The 21,923-nt window shown below is 46.4% G+C and overlaps 2 protein-coding genes and 1 long non-coding RNA gene across 3 annotated transcripts; 2 read left to right on the forward strand and 1 right to left on the reverse strand.

Moving 5' to 3' along the window:
• The first annotated feature begins 2,255 nt into the window (after window positions 1-2,255).
• On the forward strand, window positions 2,256-4,494 carry LOC134565238 (uncharacterized). The gene has a single exon (XM_063424736.1). It carries the CDS (start codon window positions 2,839-2,841, stop codon window positions 4,483-4,485), a length of 1,647 nt encoding a protein of 548 aa, XP_063280806.1. The 5' UTR covers window positions 2,256-2,838; the 3' UTR covers window positions 4,486-4,494.
• Window positions 4,495-7,902: 3,408 nt separating this feature from the next.
• On the forward strand, window positions 7,903-10,322 carry LOC134565239 (uncharacterized). The gene is made up of 2 exons (XM_063424737.1): window positions 7,903-9,264; window positions 10,087-10,322. Exons 1-2 carry the CDS (start codon window positions 8,011-8,013, stop codon window positions 10,129-10,131), a joined length of 1,299 nt encoding a protein of 432 aa, XP_063280807.1. The 5' UTR covers window positions 7,903-8,010; the 3' UTR covers window positions 10,132-10,322.
• A 648-nt stretch (window positions 10,323-10,970) lies between these two features.
• Window positions 10,971-16,763, reverse strand: LOC134565240 (uncharacterized). Its single transcript, XR_010083828.1, has 2 exons — window positions 16,565-16,763; window positions 10,971-11,472 (listed from the first exon to the last, which is right to left on the reverse strand). It is a non-coding gene; the product is annotated as an uncharacterized LOC134565240 (long non-coding RNA).
• Window positions 16,764-21,923: the final 5,160 nt, after the last annotated feature.

Consider the following 21,923-nt stretch of genomic DNA (forward strand, 5'->3'; position numbering starts at 1 on the left):
AAGGTTGTTTATTCTTTCATTATCTCTTGGTTCTTTCTCAGCTCTGCAAGGCATCCCCAGCACAGCAGGACATGCAGCAGACTGGCTGGATCAGAGGGTCCCGGACTTTATGTATGGTCTCCCTGACCCAACCACCATCCAAAACGTACTTTTTATTTACAAAATCTTACCAATACTTACTACCTATGTTAACATGTCATTTCTACTCTAAACCAATCCTTGTGATACAACTCAGCAGAAAATGGGGGATGAGAACAAGAGCAAGGAGGACAGGACCACTCCCCAATTCCTCCATCTTGCCTCTTCAACCCCATATACTAAAAATCCTAGATTCTACATTTACACTCTGTGATTATCTAACTACTACTTATTTCAAATTCTCTCGGCTTGTGATTCTTCATACAATGTGGGCATTCACTCCCATGGCCAGGGATCAAAAGCAGTGTCCTCCTGGGCTCTGTGTGAGGCTGGCTGACCCCCTTGTACAGATCCCAGACCCCCCTGTCCGGTCTCCAAACCCTCCAGGGCGACCAGAGGGATATCCTGGACTCCAACAGCCACCTCAGATGGGATGTTCTCTGCCCAGCCTTAGGACCAACTGAGGGGCGGACTTCCTAAGGCGCCCCCAGGATTTTCTCTGGAAAGAAACTCCACTTCTCGGGTCACTCACTGCGGGGACAGACAAACGACCCCTGAACAATGGAGAAATGGTATGTATTTCTTTTAAAAGGGGGCCCCCCTAGAGACCACTGATAAGCCGCACAGAGACGTCTGAGCACACAGAAAGGGTCTTGGTGGGTTTGGGCTTGCAAGCAACCGCTGACCAAAGGAAAGGCAGCGGGGAAGGGTTTGTTGACTGTGGATTGGCCGCTAGCAATTTTGAGGGTAAATTGAACGAATTCCTGTCTTATTGCTGCTATTTGGCTCTGTGTGTGAGTTTTAAAAGTTCGGATGTGTTTTGTGTTTAGTTTTGTGTGTGCCTGAAAGTTTGTGTTAGGTGACCATGGTTTTGGGAATTGTGGTGTATTTTGAGGTAATACTGCTGTCTTGTGTCAAAAGTCATAATTGCATCAAACTACCACTTACATTTTCCTGTGTGCACTCTTTATGTTTTACTTTTCATATTTTCTTTTTACCGCATGTTGTTTTAGGGCTTGTTTAGTGTTGTTTGCCAGGAGTTCTGTCCTTAAGGTTTGGGGTTTTTTTGTGTGTGTGTTCTACTATGGTGAAGTGCTTTCTATAGGAATTGTTGGTTGAGTATTGCCTTTAAGATTTGTTTCATAAAGTGCCATTTTTCTTTTGGTTGCTGCTGTTTGTTTTAATGCTTTTATTGTGAGTGTTGCCTTTAGGGGTTGTGTGATAAATGCTCCTCTAGGTTAGTGCTGTTCGTTTTAATGTTCTTTGTGTGAGTATTGCTTTTTGTTTAGTGTGCCTTGCTGTGGATAGTGCATTAGTGACGGTTGTTCTAGCCATGGCAAGATGACTGGAAAGGGTCCCTCTTCCCCAGTGGTTTGGGCTCAACCCTTGGGAGTTTGTAACCCCCAAAAATAATTGGGTGGTAAGGGAGACACCAGGAGGTTTATTTAGAGAGACTATATAGGACTTTTCCAGAGAATGCGGTTGCATTAGACTACAGGCAGCCTGCACGAAAAAGATCTGAATATTCAGACAAACAGAAGGAGTGGGACCACCTGTTTCTGTAGGCAAGGTGTCTTGGTTTGAAAGACAGGTATCTGCTAGGAAGGGGGCAGGACCTCTCTAGAGATGGTGTAAGAGTCGGTCCGAAAATCCCTCATTTCTGCCTCACGACTGTCAGAGGCCGAGACCCTAACCCATGGACCCTGAGCCACAGCACAGGCCAAGTTTTCCCTGCACCTGCTGTCACTGGACCAAGACGCCCTCCTCAGGGACCCATGCATGAAACAATGGGGGACTGTTACGGTTTCTGGCCATGTTTGCGAAGGGGTGTTCCTGTACTGACCGTACTTGGTAAGACCTGAGCTGCACCGCTCCCCCTATTGTGAAAGAACACCTGCGATACCCACAAAACCGACCCCCCTTCCTGGCATCTTGCCTCTCGCTTCGAAAAGAACTATAACAACCCCACCAGGAGAGCAGGCTTTCGAGGCCTCCCCTTCGGACGACGGCTCCATTGACCCGCGTGTCACGAAGACTGCGAAGGTGGTCTGTTGGTATCGGCGTCACGAGGACTCCCGTCTGTCAGTCGGTAGCTATCACCCCTTTCTTTACCCCCTTTCTCTCTCTCTCTCTCCCTCTCTTCTTTCCCCTTCTTTTCTATCGCATAACTGTGTGTATCAATAAAGATACAATTGATTTCACTTGAATTAAGTTATCACTGCCTCTTTTTGCACTCTGAAATCAAACGAACCATCACGACCATCCTTTGGCTCGTGACATTAAATTGGCGTCACCGTGACAGGGTCCTGATTGACAGAGGGGTTGCAGGTTGTTTATAGTCTGTACTAGGAAGAGGAAGATTAGCCTCAGCCGCACCTAGCACGTCACTTCGGTGAACGAAGCTAGAAAGCAAGGGGGGCTTTTCTGATTCTTTGCACACTGTAGACACCTAGGTGAAAGCATCCCTATACTCTATTGAGGTGTATCTGTCTTCAGGATTTCACAAAAGATCTCCTAGTGCAAAAAGAGAAACTTTTTGTGTGTGAACTGTCTTGTTGAGAGAAGGGACACCTTGACGTAACTAAACAGTGCCTCAGCAGACAGGTTTTGTCCCTTCACCCACCCCAGGGAAAGAGGTGAAAGCAGCGTAGCTGTGTCAAACATTAACTCCCTGTTGTGGCTTTTAATCACCTCCACAAAATGACTGATGATAATACACATAAAACCGCATTTTATGCACTGTTAGCAAAACACAATTGCAAGCCATCTACTGGTGGCGAAACTTGGGCTCAAGAGCATTGGTTTGATCTTGAAAGTGTGATGAATAGGATTTCCTCTTTACAAAGTGAACTCAAATATAAAATTGGCAAAGACAAAGCAGTAATTTGCTCTGTCCTGGAAGCGTGTCTCACAGCTGCAATTGATGATCGCCATAAGCGATATGAGGAAGACAAAGCTGTGATAGACTCCCTCCAAAATTTAGTAAAAATATTACAAAGCCAGCTAAATGAAGAACGCAATGAAAATCACATACTGAGAAATGCTTTAAGAGATGAATATTGCAAAAATCAAATGAATTCTGACTCCTTAAAGGAGACAGAACAAACTGACACACTTGACACCAAACAAATTTACCCACACAAAGAATTGGAAACAGTCAAAAATTGTGGTGAATACTGCTGTCCTCATTTGAGGCCTTTAATTAAAACAGAATTCAATTACATTGGAGATGACGACTACGACCCGCATATCACATCCAAAGAAACCCCTTTTACAGCCACAGAGTTAGTTAGACTGAAAAAAGAATACAGCAGGCTTCCACATGAGATGGAGACAGAATATGTCTTCCGTGTGTCTCTTACAGGAGGAGACCAAATCAAACTAACTGAACAGGAAGCCAGTGGATCTTGGGGCCATGGAGTCTTTTTAACAACAGGAGACAAACGTAATGCATGGTCCATAACCCAACGGGCTGCCTTTTGGGCTGGCGGAATTAATGCCTTGGAAAGGGGTGATCCTGTAGCTATTCCCAGCACCTCCGATAACATACTGGAGAGTGTACAAAAAGCCGCCCGCCTTCAAATGATACATGAAAGGAAATTAATTCCTGGATATGACTCTCCTATGCAATTGCCTGTGAAGCCCGAAATTATGACCCCTTTAATCCGTGGGCTTCCAGAGTTCTTAAAACCAACTGCAATTGCTTTACAAAAGACCATTACTGCACTAAGTCCTGTAGAAAGACTTGAGAGATTTCTTGGCAACCCCAGCGAAAGAAATCCATCTAATGACCAAAATTCCAGCCCGAATTCAACTTCTTCCCACGCCACAACCGCTCAAACCAATCCAGCTACTAATGATCGTAAAGTCTGGGTTTGGAGCGAAATTGCAGTTGAATTGATAAACTACTGTAGACAATACGGGCCAGTTTCCACATCACAAGACACCTCACAGAAAATCAAAGGCATTAGAAATGTTAAAACTGCTAAAAATGAAAACTCAGACAAAGGGAAAAACATCTCTACACGTCAACACGGGTGGCTGTTAGGCATTAAAAGAGGGGTGCCAAAAGATGTCATGGATGGCTTGCCGCTAGACAAATTGCAGAAAATAATCTCAAACTGGCATTTTAAAAAACCAAGTTTGCCAGCTCTAGCCATTGGCAAGAAAACACAACCTAACACACATTCTTCTTCTGATGATCTGGGCAGTGAGCCCAGAAATAATCAAACAATTCAAAGCACTGCACCCCCTGCCACACAGCAAGCAAACAACAAGTCACATCAAACCCCCCCCACTCAAGACCTAATTGACTTCAGCAGTGAACCAAAAAAGGTTTTTCACTGAGACCATTACTTAAAGGTGAGCGAAGTAATGGTTTTTGGATTTATCTCAGAATGCTCACAAAAACAGAAAAAGGAGACCTAATAATCACAGCCATCACAGGTCCCAAAAGAGCACCCATAAGTTACCTAGTTGACACTGGTGCTCAAATCTCTGCTTTAACAATTAGAGATGCACAAAAATGTGGAGTTGTGCCAACAAAAAAGAAATACTGTGTTTTAAATGCACTTGGAATATCTGAAGTTATGAGAGCAGCTCTAGTAAGAATTCTCCTGCCAGGAGATGAAAACATGCTCTCTATAGACATAGTGATAGGAGACATTCCATACAGTCTCCTAGGGCTAAATGCAATCATTGGCAAACAATGGTTTGACACCGAGGGGAATCTCTGGTCTTTTGGCACACCAATGCTCAACATTAGATTACTTCAAACAGCACCACCATTACCACACAGCAAAGTGACAAATGTCAAACAATACCCACTTGCGTTAGGAGCCAAAGAAGGAATAAAACCAGTGATACAAGATCTAAAAGAACAAGGAGTTATAGTACACACACACTCTCCCTATAACTCACCAGTCTGGCCGGTCAGAAAGCCAAACGGCAAATGGAGACTCACAATAGATTTCCGCAGACTGAATTCAAACACAGAGCCCCTAACAGCAGCAGTTCCAAATTTAGCTGAATTAATAATATTAATTCAGGAAAAAGCTCACACAATCATGGCAACTATAGATGTCAGACATGTTTTTCATGATACCTTTACAACCAGGTGACAGAGATCGATTTGCTTTCACCTGGGAAGGCCAACAATACACATTCACCAGACTCCCCCAAGGGTATCGACACTCTCCCACCCTTGCACACCATGCTCTAGCCCAAGAATTGGAAAAAATACACATACCTGACAACATAGGTGTTTATCAATACATTGATGACATTCTTGTAGGTGGGGAGGAGGTAGAAGAAGTGGGAAACGCCCAGCAGAAAATAATTTCCCACTTAGAAAGCCTTGACTTAAAAATCCCACCTGAGAAAATTCAAAAACCTTCCAATGAGGTAAAATTCCTGGGCATTTGGTGGAAAGCAGGTATGACCTGTATTCCACATGACACTTTAACCTCTCTGGACCAGATTAAAATGCCACAATCCAGGAAAGAACTGCCACAAGCTTTAGGATTACTAGTGTTTTGGAGAAAACACATCCCAGATTTTTCAATAATTGCCAGACCCCTTTACAACTTGCTGAGAAAGGGAAAAAATTGGGAATGGGGTGATTCCCAAGAAGAGGCTTTAAAATTAATAATTTTTGAAGCAACAGCACACCAGGCACTTGGTCCCATTCACCCCACAGATCCTTTCCAAGTAGAATGGGGTTTTGCTAACTCAGGACTGTCAGTGCACATCTGGCAAAGAGGTCCTGAGGGACCCACAAGGCCTGTTGGTTTCTTTTCCCGTGGTTTCAAAGATGCAGAAAAGAGATACACTGTTTGGGAGAAAGGGTTGTTTGTAGTTAGTTTAGCTCTGGTAGAAGTAGAGAAAATCACAGGACAAAAGCCCATTGTTCTGAGAGGTCCCTTTAAAGTCATCAAAGCAGTCACTGCAGGAACCCCGCCACCAGAAGGGGTGGCACAGAGGGCCTCAGTGAGAAAATGGTATGCCCAAATAGAACATTACTGTAATATGTTCTCCATAACTGAAGGGGCTATAAAGAACTTACCCATACAAGAAACAGAAAACTTGGATGACAGCCAAGAGAAACCAGTTCCAGTGATCAAAGTAGCTCCTCCTTTCACACCCGAGCAGTCAGCAAACTCCTGGTTCACAGATGCTTCAGCCAAGAGAGAAGGAAAGGTATGGAAATACAGAGCTGTTGCTATTAACACTTCCTCTGGTGAACGTATTATTACAGAAGGGGAGGGCAGTGCCCAGGTGGGTGAGCTCATAGCAGTGTGGAGTGTTTTTGACCGAGAAGCACAGAACACCTCCCCTGTCTGTATTTACACTGACTCCTATGCTGTGTTCAAGGGATGCACTGAGTGGCTTCCTTTCTGGCAACAGAATGATTGGGAAGTTAACAGGGTCCCAGTGTGGCAAAAGGAAAAATGGCAAGAAATTTTAAATATCGCAAGCCAAGGAGACTTTGCCATTGGGTGGGTGCCAGCTCATCAGGGAGATGAGAACCCTGCAGGAGAGTGGAACAACAAAGCTGATGAGCTAGCAAGACTGAGTCCCCTGAAAAATAACCAGATAGCTGAAGACTGGGAGTACCTGTTAGAATGGTTGCATGTAAAAAGACATCACACTGGTATAAAAGATTTGTACCAGGAAGCCCTTGCCCGCGGTTGGCCAGTCACCAGAGAAATGTGTAAAACATTCATATCAGCCTGCAGCCAATGCCGCAAACGATTAGAAAGACACCCTCTGGAAGATGACCCTCTGCACCTCAGAACAGGTAAAGGTTTATGGGACGCTTGGCAGGTAGATTACATCGGTCCCTTCAAGAGGTCAGGAGGTAAGCGTTATGTGTTAGTAGGAGTAGAAATAGCATCTGGATTAGTTCAGGCTAATGCATTCAAAAGAGCTACAGGAGAAAACACTGTTTCAGCACTGCAAGAGTGGTTTGGAACCTTTCCCAAACCACAAGAGATCCAGTCTGATAATGGGTCTCATTTTACTGCTAAAGTGGTGCAAGACTGGGCAAAAGGTGAAGGTATCAAATGGATTTTTCACACCCCTTACTACCCCCAGGCGAACAGAATCGTAGAAAGGACAAATGGTCTCTTGAAACGATTTCTAAAACCGCATGAAGGAAACTGGGATCTCCGCCTGTGGGAGGCAGTGAAAAGTGTCAATGACAGATAGGGGGTAAATGGATGCCCCAAAATCACTGCTTTCTGCCCAAAAGCCCCAAGCCTCATCCCCTCACTGCGGGGACCAGATGACTCCAAAAATCCAGCTCATTACCCTGGACAACCAGTTCTAGTGAATCTCCCTGCTATCGGAGATGTACCACTAGTACTGAAAACTCCTCTGAATAAATTTGCGTGGGTTGCATCTGATGCCCTAGGGAAGGAGCATTGGATAAACACACGCTGGATAGTCCCTACATTTTAACTGCTCTGCCCCTTAGTGGCATATTTTTTGTTGTGTTTGCTTTCAACAGATGGCTGAAAGAAGATGACACGGACCATGCTAAAGCTAGTGATCCTTCTCTGCGCCCTTCTACAACTCCGTGGCCAAGAATCAGCTGAGTGGCCATGGACCGAAGCCACCTACAGACACACCACCACCATGGGGTCTTACTCCAGCCTCGGAGGACGTCGCCCGACCTTGGCAACGGTGGTACTGCACAACTCTGAACCGTATCGGCCAAGTGAATGGAGGTGGGATCGGAATGCTCACTCGCACGCCTTGAGTGGAATCGTAGGTGAAAAGATCCAGGTGTCATGCAGAAAGGTAGAAGGGTCTTTTTATGAAAAGGCTTCCTCAGTTACAGTTTCTGGAAAATTTTTTGAGCCAAGAGAAATGAAAGCTTTGCACCCCAAACTCACTGCAGAATTTTGTTCCACAACTAAATGGAAATGCATTAAACAAATCCCCCTTAGAATATGCTGCCGTCACACACAGGATCCTAAGGTTGACAATGCAGTAATTACAAAAGAGTGCAAAACTGAACCTGCCGACTGCTGGTATAATTTTACCCTAACTCAAACAATGGATGTATCATGTAGTTGGTTCAATAACTCGGCAAACCGGTTAGGTCTGAGAGGCTTAGCACATAAATTTAGAATAAATGCCATCGCTAGGCCCATACTGAGAACAACAGCACCATCTGTCATAGAAGTAACAGAGAGCACACCCATTACATCCCGGATCGTAGAAACAACTCAGAGCACTCCTATCACATCCCGAATGGTAAAAACAGTAGAAAGCACTTCTAGCCGCTCCACCACACCACAAATAGTACACACAATCACACCGCAAAAGGTAGCAACAACATCTCAAAAGACAGAGATAACTACCTTCAACTATTCTGTCACTCCCAACTCACAAAACCTAATTAACACCGAATGGCCATGGTCCCAAGCTTTTACTCACTTTACTGGATCCATGGGAAATGTGAAAGGTTTGAACCTGTTAACTGTTGTTATGCATGATAATCAAGTGTACACTGGGTGGGAGTGGGAACACCGAGATAGGATTTGGCAACTACAAGGGAGGATAGGAGAGAGAATTAGTATAGGCTGTCGGATGATTAATGGAACTGTTCAACACAAAGCAAATCAAATTACTGTTACAACAGACCAGGCAAGGTATGGCAAGGTTTGCACGTCCCCTAGAGTACAGGATTGTTGGTATGATTTTTTCTTAACACAAACTGTAGAAGTAGTTTGTCTTTGGGCCAACGATGATGATGGGCTCTCTGTAAAGTTTAAAATAAATGCTGTAGCTCAACCTGTTACTGTCAGCCCTAGCACTCAAGCAAAACCACCAGTTGCACTAAGCCCAAAAATCTTCAAAATTGGACCATATATAATCAGGAAAACGGGCCAACAACAATTATTGTTCAATCCGACATGGTCTCTTAAACAAGTTAAGTTATTGGTGCAAACTAACGTCTCTGAAATTCAGCCTGCTTGTTCACCTTTCCTGCAAACTTCTTTTGAAGGATGGACGACATGGTTGAGAAGGCGCAGCCCCCCTGAAAGGCGCGTGCCAAGAGACGTCACCGGTGCCATAGGAACAGGATTGGGAATCTTGAACAGCATTGACTCAGAGGTATTAATGAACAAATTAGCTGCCTCAGCCAGAAATTTGGCTAAATTACAGCACCCTCTACGGTTGTCCTTATTGGCTTTAGGAACGACTCAATGGCTTTTGTCCAACATATTGCCTAATTGGGAAAACGTAAACACAGACGATCACAATTTGATAATTGATGCACTTAATGTTACTCAAAACAATATCTCTCTGGCTCTCAGCTGTGTCCAAGCTCAATTGTGGATGCAGTCGGTCGCCGCCTCGATCATAAGAGAGGGCGAAGAAGGCATTTTCCCCACTGAAATTCGGAAAATAATTTGGGATAATGCCAATGATTTTGAAAAAGATTTCCAATCCTGGTGGAACTTAGTAAACTTCACTTACAATTCAGTAACAAATACAGCTACAGCTTTGTGTTAACTATTAGCAATGCTTCAGTGTACACAATTTTCCCCATCATTGCATTAGGACTGAACCATGATGGAGCTACTCTCTACCCTCTCGAGCATAGGGAGTGGGCCCGTCAAGTCGATAAAAAATGGCAAACTGTTAACTTAGAATCCTGCATCGTCCGAGAACAACAAGGCTTTATCTGTGAAAGTAACGCAATCACAGCACGGGACATTTGCTTAGATACAGAGCAGAATATCTGTCACTTTGAGGTACACCCTAATGAAACTTCTGAAACAGTTCTTGTGTATATAGGCAATGGATGTGCATGCTTTAGGACTGCTTGTGATGTAGTAACCATAAAGAACGTTATACTAGAAACTAAAAATCATTCGAATTTTTGTGCTTGTAACTTTACCAAAATAACAGCCTGTGATTTCTCATACTCAGCTCCAGTTACATCTTACCAGCTTCTGCAATCTAACTACACACTGATCCACAAGCTATGGCCTACACCGATTGGTATGAATCTTACTTTAACAAAACAATTCTTGCTCCACCAAGATCTAATTAGGATTTTAAGGAAAATTAAGAAAAACGGACAAAAGACTCTGATAACTGTCCATCACAATGTGGAAGAAATCCATCGTGTTCTGGAAAGGGTAAGAAAGGATACCGAGCACAGGTGGATGGATACACTTTTTGGGTGGTCACCCACAGCCACGAGTGTCCTGAATAAATTGTCTCATCCCATCGTTGTTCTTTTGATTTTAATTTTGATTGGTTTTGTTTTGTCAGCATTCTCATTCTTTCTGAATTGGAGAGTGATGAAAGAGCTCAAACGACTAGACTCTGTAATGTATGCACGCAATCTGGTGTACATACCTCCCCCGATAGATATACTCAGAGACAATACACATATTTAGAGATGTTGACACAAGACAAACTATACAAGTAGGCCATAGCCGCGGACTGTGAAATGGATTTTGCCTAAGTAATACATATATTTTCAGACAATTATGTATTTTGATTTTTTGGGATTTGTGTTAATCATTTTAAAATTTGTTCATGTTACTTGAAAATTGTTTTACAATAATTTTTGCCTTGATTGAAAATTGTTTTAATTAATATCACTATAATCCTCTTAAAATTTGTTTTAAGACTTTTTGCTTTGAATACTTGAAAAATTCTTTTAGTTAATAATAATATTTTAATTAATATCGTTAAGATTTTTTGTCTTGATTATTTGATTTTTGTGAATCATTTATCATCATGATTTGTTTAAGAATTTTATTAATCAACAACAATTATTTGTTTTGAAATTTTAAATATCATTGGATTTGTTTTGTCATAATGATTTCTTTTGAGATTTTAACAATCAATATTAATCATTATGATATCTCTTGTTTTTCTTTTTCCCTTCTCTATTTCTTTTTCCCCTCTCTCTCTCTCTCGTCTCTATTTTCCGGGGTATACCACTGACACTGACAATGAGTCCTGAAGACTTCAGAACAACGCAACGAACTCGACTGATGAAGCTCTCCTGCCGACCAGTCATGAGTCACGGGGTGGTGTAAGAGTCGGTCCGAAAATCCCTCATTTCTGCCTCACGACTGTCAGAGGCCGAGACCCTAATCCATGGACCCTGAGCCACAGCACAGGCCAAGTTTTCCCTGCACCTGCTGTCACTGGACCAAGACGCCCTCCTCAGGGACCCATGCATGAAACAATGGGGGACTGTTACGGTTTCTGGCCATGTTTGCGAAGGGGTGTTCCTGTACTGACCGTACTTGGTAAGACCTGAGCTGCACCGCTCCCCCTATTGTGAAAGAACACCTGCGATACCCACAAAACCGACCCCCCTTCCTGGCATCTTGCCTCTCGCTTCGAAAAGAACTATAACAACCCCACCAGGAGAGCAGGCTTTCGAGGCCTCCCCTTCGGACGACGGCTCCATTGACCCGCGTGCCACGAAGACTGCGAAGGTGGTCTGTTGGTATCGGCGTCACGAGGACTCCCGTCTGTCAGTCGGTAGCTATCACCCCTTTCTTTACCCCCTTTCTCTCGCTCTCTCTCCCTCTCTTCTTTCCCCTTCTTTTCTATCGCATAACTGTGTGTATCAATAAAGATACAATTGATTTCACTTGAATTAAGTTATCACTGCCTCTTTTTGCACTCTGAAATCAAACGAACCATCACGACCATCCTTTGGCTCGTGACAGATGGAGAATTCGAATCCCCTCCCTCCAAATTATTCTAATTTAGAAAATTAAAGAGGCTTTCAGACAGAGGTATGGGGGTAGGAATAACAGTTCTTTACTAGTATATATGACAAAACAACAAACAAACAACTACTACAGCATTAATAATAAACAGAACCAAGAACCCTGAGGGCTTTCTTTCACAAAAGGCCCGGGGCAGTTTGATCTCGGTGCCCCTGCAGGACTCCGAGAGGCCATGCTGGAACGGTGGAAAGTCCCAGGCTGGTGGATGAGATGAGGAGCTCTGCGCTGGTAGCTGGAGCGTCAGGGGATGTCCCGGCAGGGCTGGGCAGTGCAGGGCCACAGAGTAGTAGGAAAGCCTCAAAGCTCCGAAGAAACAGTGGCGGTGGGGGGTGGGCTGGAGAAAATGAGCTCAGGATCCCCGGGTACACGAGCAGGTGATGGTAGATTTCTCAGGACGAGGCAGAGGCAGAGTGATGGCCATGAACTCTTCCTGCAGTGAGGGGCAGCTTGACTGTCTTCCTCTATGCTGAGAGCAAGAGTGAGTCATCCATCCCTGTCCGTCCCGCCCCCCCCCCCCCAAGGCTCTTTTTACCTTTCCCAAAGCTCGTGTTATCTCTCCCCTCTGAGGGATACTCCCAGAGACTCAAAAACAATAGGTGTAGCCTTGTGCTGCCATGTCCTTCAACTACTCCCTTTGTCCTGGCTAAGTATTGTCATTAAGGTTTCTTAGAAACTTATGGGAAAAAATTGTGTAAGTGAAAAAGAGTCAAATCTAACCCCCAACATTATCCAAACCAAATTTTTTCTCATACCAACCTATTACATTGAATTTAAACCTTTAAAAATATATACGCATATGCACTACTTAAATTATATACATATATACGTACAGATATGGGTACAGACAGTGATGTGGGTAGTTCATCCTAAAGCAAGGTCTCCTTGAGGTATGCATTGGGTCTCTCCATCCTTTTGCATCACCCACCAGGTGCATCCTGGTCCCTGAGTGAAGACAACCCCATGGATGGGATTGTCTTTGCTGGAGGCAGAATTAATCCAAACAGTTTTTCCCAGCATACCTCTCATGTGTACTACTGGAACCTTATCTCCATCTGTTGTTCTCAGGGGCTCAGATTGGGCAGGGCCTGCTCGGTTGGTGGAACCTCGAGTGTTCACTAACCATGTGGCCTTTGCTAAATTAATCTCCCAGTTCTTGAAAGCCCCCCACCCAGTGCCTTCAAGGTGGTTTTAAGCAGGCCATTGCACCGTTCAACTTTCCCGGCTGCTGGTGCGTGATAAGGAATATGGTACACCCACTTAATGCCATGTTCCCTCGCCCAGGTTGTTATAAGGCTGTTCTTGAAATGGGTTCTATTGTCTGACTCAATTCTCTCAGGGGTGCCATGTCTCCACCGAACTTGCTTTTCCAGGCCCAGGATGGTGTTCCGGGCAGTAGCGTGAGGCATAGGGTAGATTTTCAGCCATCCAGTGGTGGCTTCCACCATGGTCAGCACGTAGCGCTTGCCTTGCCAGGTTTGGGGAAGGGTGATGTAGTCAATTTGCCAGGCTTCCCCATACCTGTATTTGGACCACTGCCCAGCATACCATAGGGGCTTCACTCACTTGGCCTGCTTGATTGCAGCACGTCTCACAGTCATGGATAACCTGAGAAATGCTGTCCATGGTTAGATCCACCCCTCCGTCTCGTGCCCACTTATAGGTGGCATCTCTACCCTGATGACCTGAGGCGTCGTGGGCCCATCGAGCTAGGAACAACTCTCCCTTGTGTTGCCAGTCTAGGTCTATCTTGGACACTTCTATCTTGGCAGCTTGATCTGCTTGCTCATTTTTTTGGTGCTCCTCATTAGCCCGACTCTTGGGGACATGGGCATCTACATGGCAAACTTTTAAAGGTAGCTTCTCTACCTGAGCAGCAATGTCTTTCTACTCATCAGCAGCCCAGACTGGTTTTCCCCCACGCTGCCAGTTGGCCTTTTTCCACCTTTCTAGCCAACCCCACAGAGCATTGGCTGCCGTCCATGAATCAGTGTAGAGGTAGAGCTTTGGCCACTTCTCTTTTTCAGAAATGTCCAGGGCATATTGAATAGCCTTGAGTTCTGCAAGTTGACTTGATCCACCTTCTCCTTCAGTGGTTCGTGCAACCTGTCGTGTGTGGCTCCATATGGCTGCTTTCCACTTCCGGTTCATCCCTACGATGCGACAGGAACCGTCAGTGAAAAGAGCATGGCGCTTTTTTTCTGCTGGCAGCTGATTATATGGTGGAGCTTCTTCAGCACGTGTCACTTGCTCTTGTTCCTCTTCATCAGTGAGACCAAAGTTTTCACCTTCTGGCTAGTTTGTGATTTTGGAGATAATCCCAGGGCGATTTGGGTTTCCGATACGGGCGCGCTGAGTGATGAGGGCAGTCCATTTGCTCTATGTGGCATCAGTGGCGTGGTGGGTAGAGGGAACCTTTCCTTTGAACATCCACCCCAGCACTGGTAGTCGGGGTGCCAAGAGGAGTTGTGCTTCTGTGCCAATCACTTCTGAGGCAGCTTGAACTCCTTCATAGACAGCCAAGATTTCTTTCTCTGTTGGAGTGTAGTTGACTTCAGACCGTCTGTAGCTCCAACTCCAGAATCCCAGTGGTCAAACCCAAGTCTCACCAGGCACCTTCTGCCAAAGGCTTCAGGACAGGCCATGGCTCCTGGCTGCAGAGTAGAGCACGTTCTTCACCTCTGGTCCTGTCCTAACTGGGCCCAGGGCAACTGCATGAGCAATCTCCTGCTTGATCTGGGCAAAGGCTTGCTGCTGTTCGGGGCCTCAGTGGAAATCATTCTTCTTGTAGGTAACCAGGTAGGGAGGGCTCACAGTCTGGCTGTACTCAGGAATGTGCATTCTCCAAAAGCCTATGGCACCTAGGAAAGCTTGTGTTTCCTTGCTGGTCAGTGGAGACATCGCAGTGATCTTATTGATGACCTCAGTGGGAATCTGACGCTGCCCATCTTGCCACTTTACTCCCAGGAACTGGATCTCCTTGGCAGGTCCCTTGACTTTGCTCTCTTTGATGGCAAAACCAGCTTCCAGGAGAATCTGGATGATCTTCTCTCCTTTGTCAAACACTTCCCTTGCCGTGTTCCCCCACACAATGATGTCATCGATGTACTGTAGATGTTCCAGAGCCTCACCCTTTTCTAGTGCAGCCTGGATCAGTCCATGGCAGATGGTGGGGCGGTGTTTCCACCCCTGGGACAGTTGGTTCCAGGTGTACTGCACGCCCCTCCACGTGAAAGCAAACTGAGGCTTGAATTCTGCAGACAGGGGAATGGAGAAAAATGCGTTAGCAATGTCACTTGTGGTGTACCACTTCACTGCTTTGGACTCCAGCTCATACTGGAGTTCCAGCATGTCCAGCACAGCGGTGCTCAGTGGTGGAGTCACTTCATTCAAGGCACAATAGTCCACAGTCAGTCTCCATTCTCCGTCAGACTTGTGCACAGGCCAAATGGGGCTGTTGAAGGGTGAGTGAGTTTTGCTGACCACCCCTTGGCTCTCCAGCTCTCGGATCATCTTATGGATGGGGATTACGGCATCTCAATTTGTCTGATACTGCTGGCGATGCACCGTCAAGGTGGCAACAGGTACTCGTTGCTCTTCTACCTTCAGGAGTCCTACTGCAGATGGGTTCTCTGGCCGAGGACACTAAATCCTGGGGCAGCGGCAAAAACCTCAAAGCGTGGGGGAAAGTTGAACAAGCCTTACGCCGAGCTGTTGAGGAACAAGAAACTTGGAAGGCCACCCGCAAATGTTTATTAGCTATACCCAGGCTGGGGGTGGGGGTGGCCACCCAGACTGCCTTTGAGGGCGTTACTTTCCAAAAGCGGGGATCTGCGTGAGCGGGATGCCTTCCCTCCCTCTCCAAACCCAAACCCAAACCCTCCGGTACCCCCAGAAACCCCCCCGACCCGTCTTCCGAACCCTTCAGGACCTCCCCAATCCTCCCCGGAACTTCCCCAAAAATCCGCGGTCTCCCTGTCCCTCACTCAGCCGCCGGTACAGGATCCATTGTTAGAGGCACAACAGCGTGTGTGATCCTTCTGGGGTGAGCTGGCAGAGGAAGCCAGAGATGCTGCAAATGCAGCTCTTGAGGGGCCCCGAGAAATCCCACTGCCCTATACACCCAAGAATGGCTCTGACCGGTGAGGGGATGGGCGGGGCATGGATGTCCTCGGCAGGAAAAAACGGGAGCTGAGTACTTTCGTAAACTCGCACGTGCAGGAGAGAGGCGGGGAGGAGGGGGGAGAACACACGTCCAATCGGGGGTCGCGCTCAATGCTGCTTCCGTTTAAGGGAGAGACCTCCCCTTGCGGGAGGCGGGGCAAGCCCAGGGGGAGAGAGCGGTACCACCCCCGAAGGGAGGGGTGGGGCCGAAGCCGCTATAAGAGTCGGTCCGAAAATCCCTCATCTGCCTCACGACTGTCAGAGGCTGAAACCCCCATGGACCCTGGGCCACAGCACAGGAGAGATCCAAGTTTTTCCCTGCAGCTGCACCCACTGGACCAAGACGCCCTCCTCAAGGACCCGTGCATGAAACAGTGGGGGACGGTTACGGTTTTTGGGCCGTGTTTGTGAAGGGGTGTTTCTGTACTGACCGTACTTGGTGAGGTCCAAGCTGCACCGCTCCCTCTATTGTGAAAGAACACCTGCGATGCCCACGAGACCTCCCCCCCTTCCTGGCATCTTGCCTCTCGCTTCGAAAAGAACTATAACAACCCCACCAAAAGAGCAGGCTTCTGAGGCCCTCCCCGGCAGACGACGGATCTATTGATGCGTGCCACGAGGACTGCGAAGGTGGTCTATTGGTACCAGCGTCACGAGGACTCCCGTCTGTCAGTCGGTAGCTATACCCTTTCTTTCCTCCTTTCTCTCTCTCTCTCTCTCTTTCTTTCCCTTCTTTTCTATCGCATAATTGTGTGTATCAATAAAGATACAATTGATTTTACTTGAACTAAGTTATCGATGCCTCTTTTTGCACTCTGAAATCAAAACGAACCATCATGACCATCCTTTGGCTTGTGACAGCCGCACAAAAAGGCACCGGAGCCCGGAAGTGCTCTGGCAGTCAACTTCCGACTCCGAGCCCGACACCAGCAGCTCCGGCGAGCTGACGGAAACTGATTCGGGCTCGGAAACAGAGAGCAAAGCAAGCGTGGTTTAAAGCGGAACCAAATAAAGCTTTAAGCCACACTGAAAGGGAATTGAAATACGAACCAGCCCAGCTCACCAACTGGGGAAAAATAAAGATAGCTTGTGCAGAATGGGCCCCCGCAGCCACAGTCCAAGCTTTTCCAGTGAGGGTTACCAGGCCAGAGGGAAAGGAACAGAGGATTTATACCCCGGTAAATCCCACAGATGTTCAGGCAATTGTCAAAGCGATTGCAGACAGGGGTATCAATTCGGCCATGGTCTCCACTCTTGTGGACGGCCTTTTTGGCAACGATGACATGCTCCCCTTTGACATCAAACAAATAGGTCCCATGATTTTTGACTCTATGGCTGATAACCCTTCCCAATGCAGATGGGACACCCCCCGGAGAGGAATCACTTTAAGCTATCTCACTAGCCAAGGCGTATGCTTCGGCAACGCGACTCTGGCGAGGCGAAGGGGGAACATCTGTACCGAGGTGATCACACCCCTGAGAGGACCCCGAAAATGGATGGTCCCATCCCAGCTGGGAATGTGGGTGTGCCATTTGACAGGCGTGAGTCCCTGTGTGTACCTTCCCAAATTTAATGATTCTGCAGACTTTTGTGTACAGGTCCTGATCGTTCCCAGGCTTTTGTACCACAGGGAAGAGGACACGTATCTCCACTTTTAGGACCCCGGCCACCAGCTCCTGAAGAGAGAGTTGCTGACAAGCATCACCATTGCCATGCTGCTCAGTCTGGGAGCAACAGGTGTGGGCACAGGTATTTGTTGTAGTTTAAATTTTGGGGGGGGTCCCCGGGGAAGGTTCCCCGGGAGCCCTCCGGGCTCTAGGGTCGTGGGTGTTTGCATGCTAGCAGGCAAAGAGACTCCAGACAGTTGGTGGGGTGCTGATGAGATGAGGATTTATTCAGAGTTCGACTCTGGGAAGGCGGCATGGTGATCACTGAGGGAGAGAGGGGAGAGAGGAAAGGGGAGAGAGGGGAGAGAGGGAAGGGGAGAGGGGGAAGGGAGCCTCCGGAGACCTCCAGGGGAAAGAGGGGCAAAGAGGGCGAGCCCTCGGCATTTGCACCCTTAACACAGAGGTTCAAAGTAGGCGCGGTAAGATTCTCCAGCCAATAGTTACAGATACACAATACTGCAGGGAGGGTACAGATTGGGATAAACCATACATTTTCCAGGGGTGAACCAGAGCATACCATTTCAATAAAATGCAATCCCACAGTATTTCATCCCTCGTCACCCAGAACCGAGGCCTCTCTCAGCTGCAAGTCACCATAGACGAGGACTTGCAACGCATTGAGAAGTCCATCTCCTTCCTGGAGAAATCCGTCTCATCCCTCTCCGAGGTCGTGCTGGAAAACCGGCGCAGATTGGACCTTCTTTTTATGCAGCAAGGAGGCATTTGCGCAGCCCTCGGAAAGGAGTGCTGCTTTTATGCAGACCACACGGGAGTCGTTAGAGACTCCATGGCAGAACTCCGAGATAGATTGGCTCAGAGGAAGAAAGACAGGGAAGGTCAACAGGGTTGGTTCGAGTCCTGGTTCAATCGGTCACCATGGCTCACCACCCTAATTTCCACCCTGATAGGTCCACTGGCAATGTTGCTTTTAGCTCTTACCTTTGGACCATGCCTGCTGAACAAGCTGGTCGCATTTGTTCAGACCTGCCTGGAACAGGTCAACATTCTGTTTGTGGGCCAGCAACAAATGCTGTAAACCGAACTGCGAACACTGCCAGTTGCTAGTTTTTTCTAATTTGCCTCGTGGAGTTCATTTTAGTGCCTATGTTTATGACTACCTCATTTATCGGGGGGGGGGGGGGGGGGGGAGATGTGGTAAGTAGGGACAGGCGCTCGGAAGATCTCAGGACGTACGGTAAGTGGGACCCTTCCCCCCTCACTTCCCGTGGTATGCAATCCCCTAGCCCCAGTAATTTTCCATTCCGTTACTAACCCTAGTTAGACCCAGCTATGACCATCCCCAGCTACCATCCCCCTGTGACGTAACATAACCTCCCCCAGACTATATAACCCCACGGTGTAACGTAATAAACGCCATTTGACCATCCACCCCATTGGCGTCAGTGTGTCAGTGGTCCAAGTGGCGCAGGTGGGGCCAGGTTGCCATGCCGCTTCTTGGGACCAGGTTGCCCGCCTTTCAGCAGAAGGCAGCAGATCTCGACCTATCTGTTTCACCTATGTGGCATGGATTTCAACGTGTTCACCACAAGGAGAAATTTGCTGATCTAGCACTGGCATAACTTGTTCCACTGCATGCGATGGCAAAGCAATGACTTTGGCTATTGAAGTACTTTTAGGAATGATCAATGAAGGATGTAGAGGTTGAGCTAGAACTGTTAATTCTTCACTGCGATTTGCTAAAATGATTGATGTATAAATGATGAGCTTCAAAATGTTACTTCTGTCTCTACCTATAATTAAAAAATCTTGCCTTTTCTATGATGTTCTACTGACCCCTGTGGGTATCACTGCATGATTCTCATCCATGAAGCATATTATTTTGGAAGTTGCCAAGTCACATTGCGATCCTGGGGGCAATAATTCTCGATCACTGGGGATCCTGCAGATAATTCTGCTGAGGGAGTCTGATTGACGTTCCCCAATGATTGTGCCTCTTGTGGAGTCTGGGTTTGAGTCATTGCCATCACTTGTGTCGTTGCGCGTTGGCAATTTGCGCTCTTGTTTGAGTTTCCCTGAAGAGGTAGAGGTCTTCCGTCCACATCTGCTTTGGAATGACATTGACTTGCATGATGTTTTCCTCTTCGACATCTTGGACAAAGGTCTGGAAATTTCGTAGTTTTTGCAAGCTCTGGGCAATTTTTCTTGACATGCCCATGTTTGCCACATTTGTAGCATCTTCCTCCTACAAATTTTTTCGCCCTCACTTCTGTAGAGTTGCTTTGTTGGAGTGATGGTTGAAGTGCTGCAAGAGTTTTTTTAAATTTTTCACCTTGGGCTTTGAGAATTTTTTCAATTTGTTCTCCCCAAATGCTTGCTTGAATTGTGCAACATGGTGAGGTGTGCCCACCTTTACTGCATGCCTCTATTTTCTCAGTCAGAGTGGGTTGACCAGGCATGGCACTGATGATGCATTTGCATTCCATATTGGCGTTTTCAAATGCAAGGCTTTGAAGCAGATGTGGCTTTGCTGCTTCATCACTCACTTGCCTGTCCACTGCCTGTGTGAGATGGTCAAGTGTCCTAGGGTAACTTTATGATGCTTGTGTGCCCAATCATCTGTTCTGTTTGCACTGTATATTGAGTTCTGTGCCTTTAAGGCTAGCTCTGAGAGCAAAGCAAGGAACAAAGAAGTGCCAAGTTTGTTTTGAAAACAGCTCTCCTCCTGTACATTCCTCTCCAGACTGTGTTCGTCTGAAGCACAGACCAGCACCTGTGACAAAGATCTTTTTTTTTGCTTTTTAGTTATTTTAGCTAGCTAAAGCAGAGAAGTTCCCTGGACTGTTTTTTTCCCTTTTTCTTGAGACTCTTTGAATCTGCTCCAGACTGAAAACCCCAGAAAAGCACCAAGGGCTTGCACCTGCGGCCCACCGGGCCTGGACCTCCAGAGAGACTGAGACTGATAAAGAACTGAGTGAGCCAAGCCACCCACGGCAAGGATTTTCTCAGGTTTACCATCTCTGTTCAGAGCAGCGAGAGGTTTTATTGTTTCATATTATTCATTCTTTATGCTTGTGGGCATTGTGTTGTTAAATAAATAAGTTTTTTCCACTTTTCTCCAAAGAAGTTCTTTTCCCAGACCGGCTGGGGGGAGAGGCCTTTTGGGTTTGCTTTCCAGAGGGACCCTATTCAGAGGTTTCCTCCCAAATTTGCCCTAAACCAGGACAATACATTTTTGTTATTGGTGCCCAACGTTGGGCTTGAGAGAGTGGAAGAAACTTGTATTGATTATTGATTGCATTTTGGTTGTATTTTGTGTGGGGGTAAAACAGTCAGTAGCCATGTTGCTGCTTGAATTCATAGTCTCTCTAAGAATAAAGTCCTTCTTGTGTTTCTGTTCCCTAAGCTTTTTTGAAGTTTTAATACCTCTCTGGTCCCTAAGTTTGTTTTCTTATCCAAAAATAGCTCCAATGTTGTCTCAAACCCATAGCTTTTACACAAGAAGTGCATGAATTAAGATTGCTATTTTGTTAAGCTCGGTGATCATGATTTATAGAAAGTTTATAAAGGTACTGGAGTTTGTGCCAGGTATGTTTGGTTTGTAGTTTCTTCGTCCTACCCTGCGTCCTAGTTCCAGTAGCATGTTTTGGAGATTTATTCATAATTGTACCCAGTTTGTTAGAAGAGGAGTAGAAGATGAAGCTTTGCAGCCTTTCCTTTCCTTCTTCTCTTTTGAATCTGTTACATCACTTTTTGAGAATGTTCAGTGTCCCCTGAATGTTAAAGATACCACCTTCCTGTATTTCATCTAGAAGGCTTCCTCTATATAGTTTGTAGCTTGTCTAGAGTGAGATCTGAGATTTCCAGAGGGGTTGATGAGACCCTTGACCCAGAAGTAGATCCATGCGTAGAAAATGCTGAGTGGTGTAGAGAATGAGAGAGAATGGGCTGAACCTTGAAGGAATTTTCTGATCCCCCAGCTTGGGAATTTTCATGTGAACAAATTCAAAACCCAGATGAAGTGAAGAAATATCTGGAGGAGTACTGCCATGATGACTCTAAAGAAAAAAAGCTCATTGCAATAAGCTGGGCCCTGGCATATGCTTATTGCACCCTGCTAGATACTGTAAGGCAGCAAATAGAGGGGGGGGGCAGAGAAATAAATCAGCAGCTACCCCAGCCCCTCAGACTGCAGCCAACACCCCAACTACTCAAG

This window comes from Prinia subflava, assembly GCF_021018805.1.
Source record: "Prinia subflava isolate CZ2003 ecotype Zambia chromosome W unlocalized genomic scaffold, Cam_Psub_1.2 scaffold_41_NEW, whole genome shotgun sequence".
NCBI classification, from domain to species: domain Eukaryota; kingdom Metazoa; phylum Chordata; class Aves; order Passeriformes; family Cisticolidae; genus Prinia; species Prinia subflava.

Bases quoted from the DNA above. Each gene is read 5' to 3' on its own strand.
- LOC134565239 (XM_063424737.1), top strand. From the start codon at position 8,011: ATGAAAGCTTTGCACCCCAAACTCACTGCAGAATTTTGTTCCACAACT. The intron at 9,265-10,086 runs GTATTAATGAAC...TCTCATACTCAG, and splicing joins TGAACAGCATTGACTCAGAG to CTCCAGTTACATCTTACCAG.
- LOC134565238 (XM_063424736.1), top strand. From the start codon at position 2,839: ATGACTGATGATAATACACATAAAACCGCATTTTATGCACTGTTAGCA.